The sequence below is a fragment of the Periophthalmus magnuspinnatus genome, chromosome 15 (genome assembly GCF_009829125.3).
Source record: "Periophthalmus magnuspinnatus isolate fPerMag1 chromosome 15, fPerMag1.2.pri, whole genome shotgun sequence".
Lineage (NCBI taxonomy): Eukaryota > Metazoa > Chordata > Actinopteri > Gobiiformes > Gobiidae > Periophthalmus > Periophthalmus magnuspinnatus.
Window position 1 is genome coordinate 19318862 of NC_047140.1, and position 10237 is coordinate 19329098.

The window sequence follows — 10237 nt, forward strand, 5'->3', positions numbered from 1 at the left end:
GTTGCGTTTAGTTGTACTCTGAGAAAGTATGAAATAATGGTTTCCACAAACAAACATTAAAAGCAGCACAGCAGTCAGTGGGACTGGAAAGAAAAAATAAAAGCCATATTTGATTATTTACACGATAAATGTAGTTAACTATTTGAGCAAGTGGAAAATGCACTATTTTCAAGTGCTCACTGCAAGGTAAAGGCTTAATAAACGTAGTGTGTAAAATTTAGAATGTAAATGACTGTGTCGTAATTTATGTCAGTGAGATCGTTATTATTTCTTTACTGTCAAAAGTGCATTCAAAATGAACATGTAAATGTAAATGCAGCATTATTTGTTATGGTGTACGTCACTGTCGTAAAGAAAACGCCTCTGTCGAAATCACGGTCGAAATGGCGAAGTGCAGGTCACGTGGTTTATGCAAATGAGCCAGCTGTCCGCGGAAGGCAGCAGCGGCTCTGCGGCTGAAGATGGCGGACGAAGAGCACCGTCTCAGAGCGGCCTTTACAGGCGCCTCATCTACGGGTGAGCCGGCCGCAAAAAGAACAAAAATCTGCCCCGTAACTAACCACGGATGTAAGTCATCCGAAATGGATAATTTCCCTGCCGTCTCGGGAGGCAAGGAAAGCTGGGAGCCGGGGCTGAATTGCGCGCAACCCGCGGAGAAGGAATCGAAGCCGGTGATGGCGGTGGAACAGGCCCCAGCGCCAGGCGCAGACAACAATGGGCTGGAGCCCGGACACAGAGCAGCGGACAGACTTCTGGACAGTGACGGCCTGGATGATCCGGAGGACGGCTCTGGTACGGAAAACATTCTGTCTAGAAAAACACTACTGACAAAGTTTTAGTTATTCAGTAACTTTTACCGCGAGTTAAAGGACGACATTTTAGTGTGAACCAACCTCAGATCTGAATTGTCACTCTGACATGGCAACTAATGATCATTAACATGTATATTCAGTACGTTCAGAATAACTACATTCACTGTCTGCTCAGATCTGATGGGGCCAGAAGACTTTCCCTCCAATGGCTTAGCTGTCACTCCAGAGCACATCACTGAGGAGGACGACAGGTCTTCACATGCTAGCTCCAGCGACTGGACTCCACAACCACAAATAGGTATGTGCTTCAATAACGCTTTTACACAGTAGTATAAAATTGCTCTACTGCATAAAAGTATATGGCACAGAATATTCTAGGTTTAAATGAACATACTAAATGTGTCTTACTGCTTGCAGGCCCCTACAGTTTGCTCCAGCAGCACATCAGAGAAACTGATCCCAGGGCTATTCTGAGAGACCTGCTTCCAGAGACCATCCTCCCTCCAGACCTAGACGACATGACACTGTGGCAGATCATCATCAACATCTCAGAGCCGCCCAAAAGGAAGAAGAGGAAAGATATTAACACTCTGGAAGATGTGGTCCGGCTCCTCCATGAGAGTAAACGGATCCTGGTGCTGACTGGTGCTGGGGTAAGATTGGTTTGTTATGATACTGTGAAATTCATTAGGGCTGCACAATATATCACTGAGGAAAACGTATTAAAATTGCAATGTGAGTTGACACAATTATTAAATCGCAGAAGAGAAAAACAAAAACGTATTAATTTTGTTGGAAAATCTTTTTGTACCTGTGGTTTAGACCTCTACAAACTCATTAGACTCTTGTATGAGTTTTGCAGTTCATATTTCAGTCTTTTCTGAAATGTTGTTTACTAAGTGCACTCTGAGCAGAATCCTTCTTTTTTTTATAGAAGTTTTGTGTTAGACTAAGGTTTGTTTGTTTTTTTGTATTTGTTCCAGGTCTCAGTTTCTTGTGGGATACCAGATTTCCGTTCCCGAGATGGTATCTATGCACGGCTCGCTGTAGACTTCCCTGATCTTCCAGACCCTCAGTCCATGTTCGACATTGAGTACTTCAGACGAGACCCAAGACCGTTTTTTAAGTTTGCAAAGGTGGGAGAATGGCTCACAAATAATTTGTTTAGATTTGTACTAAATTGTTTACTCTACAGAATGTTTTTTTTTTTTTTACTTGACAGGAGATTTACCCTGGTCAGTTCCAGCCATCACCCTGTCACAAATTTATATCAATGTTGGACAAACAGGGAAAACTTCTGCGTAATTACACACAAAACATAGACACGTTAGAACAAGTAGCTGGAGTTCAGAGAATAATTCAGTGTCATGGTAAGACTTTTTTTTCCACAGCCTAAACTTGGATTATTTTTATTTATATATATATATATAAGTCAAAGTGTATTTCCAGGTTCATTTGCAACAGCGTCCTGTCTTGTCTGTAAATATAAAGTTGATTGTGATGCCATAAGGGAAGACATCTTTAACCAGGTAACAATATGTCTACACAACCAAGGCTGTATGTATATGGGTTATTATAAGTGTGCAGATCAGTAGTTCAGATAGTTCAGTGTCTTAAGGTGAAATGACTCTAACTATAATATACAATTTAAATATTAATAAAATGCACCTCCACAGAGTTTTAAGTAGTTGTAAATGTGTAAATGCAGTGATGGTTAGGGTTGTCAAAAGTATTGATACCTCGATACTAATTAATAGTAAAACTAATATTGAAAAATAGACATTAATTTTAACAAGTGAAGATATAGCATACATCGGACCAGATTTGAACTATATAAGATAACATCATGGAACTAATACTCTGAAAATTGCTATTGCTTAGTGTTAAATTACATTCTGGTGTATAAATTATTATTATTATTATTATTATTATTATTATTATTATTATTAATAGTGGTATAGAGTATCAAATTTAACTTGAAATCTTGGTATTGTGACAACTCTAGTGGTAGAAATGGACACATTTTTGTTCTCTCTTCTGACAGATTGTCCCCCATTGTCCTCGCTGTCTGGATATTCCTCTGGCAATCATGAAACCAGATATTGTGTTTTTTGGAGAGAATCTTCCAGAAATGTTTCACCGAGCCATGAAGCAGGACAAAGATGAAGTCGATCTCTTGATAGTCATTGGCTCATCGCTCAAAGTTCGACCAGTTGCCCTCATCCCAAGTAAGGACTGAGCACACTATGGGCCAGTGTAGCTCACCTAAACTTTTATTCTTTTTTTAGCCATAAAAATCATGTTAAAGGAAGTATCAGAATTTACTACATTTTTTCACACAACTACCTCTATTTTACACATCCATCCATATTTCTTCTTTTACACATCGAATAAATGACAGGGAAAATCCCCGCAGCACCCGCGCTCTCATTTGTCACCTTCGAGGGACAACAGAGGCAGATTACCGTAATGACAGTAAAATATTTAGACAGCCCCATGTCTCCGCTTTGAAACGCCGTTTGAATTTACATGAGAGCACGACTGGTTGCGAAGTTACACTACTGGAAAGTCCGCAACCGCGCTCTATCGGCGACGATAGGATCCGACGCTATAGGGTTAACATAGTACTTTGCATTTGTAGTAATTTGTTTGGGGTTACATAGGTTCCTTACAATCAATACTTTACAGCAACAGCAATTTTGTGAAACATCCAGGGGTATTGCCGCAAAACAGTTTGTACAGTGTCCTGTGTTTGATTAAAATGGTTTTGTCTACTCCCTCTATGCAGACTCCATCCCTCATGAAGTGCCTCAGGTGTTGATCAACAGGGAGCAGCTTCCTCATCTGAATTTTGATGTGGAGCTCCTGGGAGACTGTGATGTCATTATTAACGAGCTCTGCCATCGTTTGGGTGGGGACTTTGAGCAGCTCTGTTTCAGTGCTAATAGACTCGCTGAAATCACAGAGAAACCCCCACGGTTACCAGAGCAGCCACTAAACGAGGCCTTGTCTGAATCTGGTGAAACAGCACAGGAGGAGAAGCACAGTACAGACTCTGTATCTAAGCCTTTAGAAGAGACGCAAAATCCAAAAACAAATGTCCCAACACAGACTACACAGAATGCTGGTAACAGCCGTGCACCACCACAAGAGCCTTGTCCAAACACCCAGTGTCCCAACGAAGACACGACACAGCCTTCAGACCAACCAGCAGAAGAAGAAGCCACAGATGAGGCCGCTGACATAAGGAGTTCTAGCCTGGAGTTCAGACGGAGATGTTGGATGAGCCGACTCAACAGGAGCCCCATCAGCAAACGCCTTGAGAGTAAGGGTTTTGGTATTGAAATGAAAAATACGGACAATACACCATCCCATTTTAGTCTGAGTGTAGACTTTGATTTGTTCTAGTTTAGTCATGGTCTAGACAGGTTTTAGTCAGATTTTTGGTCATAGTTTAGTTTTAATTTTAATGCAGTGTGAACACTGCCTTTCTTAGTTCTCTAGATCAGTGGTCTAAAACCTTTTTTTTCCCATAAGAACCAGTACTACATTAAACATTTGATTCCTTTCAGAGACCGGTAACAACAGCACAAAATGCATACAACTCCTAACCCTAGTTAAAAATGTCTTATTGTTATGTCGTGTTGTTATATATTGTCTTAAGTATAGGTTAATTTATACTATATTCTATTGTAAACACGGGAAAATGGTGATAAACATACAGTTTACATACACATTTTAAAAGATGATATAATCATTTCCTCTGGGGCAGGGTACTGGATGGTCCATACCCCTGTTTGGGCCCTGGCCTGGCGATTGGGGACTACTGCTGGGACCACTGCTCTAGATTTATTGTCGTGTAAATTTGTTGAGAAATAATGTGACTATGCCATATTAGGCCTGACTAAACCAGGTCTAATATGGCACTAAACCATGAATAAGATAGTCCTAAATGATAATTAACACAAACAACAACAAACATGAATATATTTATCTCTAAATAAAACAAATGCTCGAATTACAGAGGGCCCCATGCTACATGTACCACATTTTGAGGAACATTGGTATAAGCTTTGTGCCAATATAATATTGTGTCCTGTATTTGTTTCCCGCAGCGGGACAGTACCTCTTCCTTTCTCCAAATCACTACATCTTCCACGGGGCTGAGGTGTACTCTGATTCTGAGGAGGAGACTTCCAGTTCGTGTGGCAGTGACAGTGAGGAGTCAGAGTGCAGCGGAGAGGGGCTGGAGGACAGTGAAGTCGAGGACAACAGCACGTTAGCAACTGAGGGGGAGACGGACAGCTTTAGAGACACGGAACAGCATGCTTTAGCCAACGACACCACGCCAAGTGCACAAACAGACAGCGTTTCTGAACAGACACAAGATACCACAGATCTTTAAATATACCCAGTCAAAAAAGCACTATTGTCTTTTTATATAAATGTTTCATATATATATATACATATATATATATTTTTGGCTCATCAACCTTACTATTATTTTTTTCATAAAGTTAAAATTGCGTGACAACCTTGTGAATATGCAGCAGTTTTGTTTTTGTTATGATCACACCGTCACATGCATTGTGTCTGAAAGCTCATACACTACTTTGGTGTATACTACTACTAAAGAGAAGCAGTAGTTCATTTAGTTAAGTTGTTTATTTTCTTTCATGATAAACCATAACATGCATGTCTGCATAATTTGGGGTTAACAATGTTCTTTCCTGTTTGAGTTCATGTTTTGTAATGCAAAACATGTAAATATGTAAAGCTACTGCCTGGTACCTAGTGGGTGGTATGAGTTTCAGACACATACATAAATCTATGAAGAGGGTTTACTTGAACGAGTTGTGTAATCTGCAATACTTAAAGTTTTGGCTCGGATTTTCAAGTGATATTGTATGTGGTACTTATATGTAGCTGAAGTATTGCCTCAGTGGGTGAGTCTCAAATAAGTTTAAGTACAGAGCAGTTCCCTCTAATAATTTTCTGTACAATTGTAAAAAAAAAAAAAAAAAAAATCATGGATAATTGTAGCATTGCAGAGACAAAGTATTCTATTGAGGCTCTTGTTATTTAAGCAGAATCGATATTTTACACCTGGCATCTGACAATAAATGCAAGTATCACATACAAATCTACTTAAAACAGCCACAATATCACTAAAAACTGTTGGATGTTGCTGAATGAAAGTTATCTTTAATTTTACCAAAGAACACTTAATTATTTTGTATGTTTAATGGTCTTATGTTTGGAAAACTGATAAAAGGTGTTCTTTCTGAAATGCGGCAGCTACTTTTTACTGTCAGGCCACATATTTTTTTATACTCCAAGGAGACATACTCAACAGAGAGTAGGTGATTGTTATAATTCGCAAAGGTATACTAAGCTGTACTTTCAAGCCTTAGAAGTGTACTCAGTTCAAATGTTGGAAATGGCACTTTTTATTATAAAACTGGTTATGTTGGCCATGTGTTTTCATAAACTGTACTATACAAAGAGTTCTGCTGCCTGTGAAGTTTTGGTACATATTTCCGAGTATATTTGGCAAAGACACTCATATGCCATTGACATTTTGTTTACGGTTTTAAAGAAAGAGTTTTTACATTATTGTTGTTCTCTCTTCTGGGATTTTCAGTAAACAAGTGAAAAACAATGATCCAGAGTTTCAATTTTTATAAGTGATTAATAATACAACAGATTTACCATAGTGAATAGTGATACAATAACTGAAAAGGGAATTTTACCATAAATAAAATAAAGGTTGATTACCATAAGCCACTCACACAGAACAGATCTATAGTTCTTAAAAGTTGATATCCACTTACTTTGTCCACATACTATTACGTTTGTTCAAATTTCTGAGTTGAACGTTATTGACTACATTACCCATGATTCTCTGCGGTACTGTGTGACACGCCAAATGCGACTTGTCGCAAAAACAACGATCTGAGTGAGGCGATCAGAGATGCAGCATAAAGGCGCCTGACAGTTTATATGTTTTGTGTTTTAAGATTGTCGTGATGTTTCTTTGATTTAAAGCGCCAATAGTTTAAGGGATAGGGATAAGATGGAGGCTATGGAGGAGGACAGTTTGGACATAAAAGACGACCACAACCACAACTACTGTGCTAGCAGCAGCAGGGACGCTAGATTTATGAGAGGTCCGCCGAGAACAGGGGCACCGCAGCCCGTGTGTGTCCCGGAGCCGGCGGGCAGCAGCAGAGTGAAGGTCCGCTGTCGCACTGCGGGATCCAAGTTTATGGACTCGGATTCAGGCAGCGAGAGCAGCGAACTGAGCGAGGAGTGCTCTGCGGCTCCTCCTGCGACTGGAGACGGCAAGTTTAGCCTCGATTGTGCCTCAAAGTTCCGTAAGTTTCTTTCAACCGGTCTGCGAGTTAATCATGAATATTCTTTTAACATGGATAATCATGTTTACGGCTCAGGACTCGAGTCAAATATGACAGAAGTCCACTGTGTAACCTAATCATGACAAACTGACTGGATTTGTCGGGTGATTGTATGCATGTGTCACTCTTTGTTTACAACAGTCATGAATTCAATGGCCATAGAGGACTACCAAAAGAACCACTGGCCAAATCTGGAGAAAGCTATTGACCGTCTTCTAATCCAGAACCCAACAGACCACATCTCTGTGTCCTATGCGCAAATTTACAGGTAGGGCATGGTTCTTATACCCCTTCATCGGTGAAATAGTCTGAATTTAAACTATATATGGACTAATAAAAATAAAAGTTTAATTCCCACCTTCATTGAGCACTTAAAGCAATTTATATCCATTACTGGAAGCAAGGTAGGTCAATTGTCTTGTCCAATGACACAACAACATGCAAGTATCACATACAAATCTACTAGTGGGAGTTTGGGTCATTGCAAGAATGCTCAACCAACTGTGCTACTTCTGCCCTTTTCCTTCTACACTGAAACATCACGAGTCTTTCCTTTCCACAGTTATGTCTACAAGTGTGTGTGCCAGCAGCATTCAGAGCTGCTTTACCGGGATTTGACAACCAAAATATCCAATCACCTGCAGCAGGTTTCTACACAGTTATATGTGAGTATAATCAGTGAAAAATGTGTTTAGTTTGATAGCCCTAGTTTTTACAAATATAGGCCAATGTCAAATTACATTTTGTCTTACAGACCAGCAAGGCAGAAACTTTTATTGAGGACTTTGATACAGTACTGTCTCAGTACATTGCCTCCCTTCAGTGCATAGTTCCTGTGTTTATGTACTTGGTAGGTACTTGAATATTATTGTAAAGTCTATTTGTGTAGCAATACTGTATTTGTAAATTAAACTCACTGTTCTCAATTTTTTCAGAATAAGTTTTACATTGAGTCAAAGCTCAACAGAGATTTAAAAGAAGATTTGATGAAACTTTTTGCTGAACATGTTGCTGAGAAACATATCAACACACTGATGCGTGAGTGTCATTATTGTGACAAGTCCTTGGTCCAATTTTATTCATAATTGGTGTGACTTCCAACTAAAATCATATTATATCATATTGTGTAAAATTGTATTTGATTTCTTCCAGCTCTGCTCATCAAAGCTCACACCATGCCTTTCCAAGTGCAGCCTTCAACAATGGCCAGTGTTGTCAAAGGACTCTACAGCCTCCGACCCGGTCAGTTAAGGATTATTTTGGTTAGAAACTGAATAAATATCAATCCTATTTGTGTTATAAGAACACGCATTATTCTTGTTTCTCAGAGTGGGCTAAGTTTGCTCCAGCTCTTTTCTCTGGGTTTATTCCTCAAATCCACCCTCCTGCTGAAGAGTCCCTCCTCTCAGACTATGCTGCTCATGACCAGAAACTGCAGATGGAGCTGTCTATGAACGGATTCCCACGGTAAGTTTTTTTTTTTTTTTAATTCAGTAAAATTTTTTGTGTGTTCAACAATTATTTTTTGTTATTATTTGTTTTTTTTCCAGTGGGGACAGGTCACGAAAACGAGCCAGTGAAGATTCCTGATGAACATTACTAATATTTCGTCTTTGCACAAATCAAAAGCAATTTTGCATACATCTTGGCAATTTTAGGTTAAATAGCCACAAAGAAAAAAAAATCCCATGTAAAATAAAAACTTGCATGAGCTTCTAGTAATAAAATGGGACTTTTCCTTTTCTTTGTTCCAAAAATTAAAAATAAAATAAAATCCCATAGTGGAAAGGTTTCTTAAGTAGTATTTTCAAGCCAAGATCTATGTAAACTTGGGTATTACTGTGCCACCTGGATTTTTACAACATGGCTTCTTGATATATGAACACAACTTATCTCAATTTGCAACAATGTGAAAAGTGTAATGCTAAGACTAACCTTGAGTAGAAATCATGTTTTTAAATATATTTATCTAAGGTTATTCAGTTATGATGTTTGCCGGCTGCTGCCGCGTTCAGTTCTCATTTGACGAGTGCCTTTAGGGTGTCTGTGTGAGCAGAACCCGGAGATGGGTAATTCATTGAACACTGAACTGTCTTGTGTTATTTTGTCGAGTCCAAGGCTCATTCTTGCTGCTAATAATGCAACCCCAGACTAACCCCACAAACTTAATCAGTTCCTGTTGCCTTTTTTGATAACCATTAATTTCCTGAGCCAAAAATTTGAATTGTATATCTTCATTGTAACCTCTCCTTTAGGTTTGCAAACCACTGAGACATTAATTTGTATAAGGCGTAGGTTACTGTTTCATCCATATCCCATTCCCCCCATACTGTCTAAATGTATTGCTTTGATATTCTGAATATGCAAATATCCAGTACTTTGTCATTGCCTCTAACATGTACAGCCTGTTCATAATGTAAATAGTTTGTCTTTGTCAGAATGCTGTAGGTGAATCATACAAGGCTTTGCACTGTTTTAAGTGTAACTAAAAGCTCTGTCTGTGAGCGGCTGAAATGGTTCTTCTCACTGTCTAATGTTAAAACTTTTTCAATTAAAATAATTTCATTAATTATGTGTGAGCTATGGATTTACATTCACACAGACTATATATATATATATATATATATATATATATATATATATATATATATATATATATATATATATATATATATATATATATATATATATATATATATATATATATATAAATTTCCATGGGATATGTTATGGAATATAAATTATGGGTCCATTATCAATACTAGACCAGCAGGTTTTGGCATAAACCTAGATTAACTGATTGTTTTGGCAGAAATATAAGTTGAATATAGTCTAAAATGATAGAAGTTACTTGACAACAATAACAAAAAACTATTTTGTTACAAAATAAAAGTATATCAAACATTCAAAGTTGCTAATAAAATATTAAATTCCAATTATCAGTCCAACAAACAGCTTTGCTAATGGACAACTACAGAATCCAAAAGGCCCCACAGCAGCTGTTTCTAG

General features: G+C 38.4%; 2 protein-coding genes across 2 annotated transcripts; both read left to right on the top strand.

Annotated features, from left to right (window-relative positions):
• Positions 1-430: 430 nt before the first annotated feature.
• Positions 431-6303, top strand: sirt1 (sirtuin 1). The gene is made up of 9 exons (XM_033979589.2): positions 431-792; positions 988-1110; positions 1230-1465; positions 1796-1948; positions 2035-2182; positions 2262-2341; positions 2857-3040; positions 3601-4137; positions 4928-6303. The coding sequence occupies exons 1-9, from the start codon at positions 462-464 to the stop codon at positions 5215-5217; spliced, it is 2082 nt and encodes a 693-aa protein (XP_033835480.1). The 5' UTR covers positions 431-461; the 3' UTR covers positions 5218-6303.
• Positions 6304-6729: 426 nt separating this feature from the next.
• On the top strand, positions 6730-9797 carry cacul1 (CDK2 associated cullin domain 1). The gene is made up of 8 exons (XM_033979746.2): positions 6730-7189; positions 7370-7496; positions 7791-7893; positions 7983-8078; positions 8164-8266; positions 8381-8470; positions 8557-8695; positions 8779-9797. Exons 1-8 carry the CDS (start codon positions 6889-6891, stop codon positions 8816-8818), a joined length of 999 nt encoding a protein of 332 aa, XP_033835637.1. The 5' UTR covers positions 6730-6888; the 3' UTR covers positions 8819-9797.
• The last annotated feature ends 440 nt before the right edge of the window (positions 9798-10237 follow it).

Bases quoted from the DNA above. Each gene is read 5' to 3' on its own strand.
- cacul1 (XM_033979746.2), top strand. From the start codon at position 6,889: ATGGAGGCTATGGAGGAGGACAGTTTGGACATAAAAGACGACCACAAC. The intron at 8,079-8,163 runs GTAGGTACTTGA...CAATTTTTTCAG, and splicing joins TTCCTGTGTTTATGTACTTG to AATAAGTTTTACATTGAGTC. The intron at 8,267-8,380 runs GTGAGTGTCATT...GATTTCTTCCAG, and splicing joins ACATATCAACACACTGATGC to CTCTGCTCATCAAAGCTCAC.
- sirt1 (XM_033979589.2), top strand. From the start codon at position 462: ATGGCGGACGAAGAGCACCGTCTCAGAGCGGCCTTTACAGGCGCCTCA. The intron at 793-987 runs GTACGGAAAACA...CTGTCTGCTCAG, and splicing joins TGATCCGGAGGACGGCTCTG to ATCTGATGGGGCCAGAAGAC. The intron at 2,183-2,261 runs GTAAGACTTTTT...GTGTATTTCCAG, and splicing joins GAGAATAATTCAGTGTCATG to GTTCATTTGCAACAGCGTCC.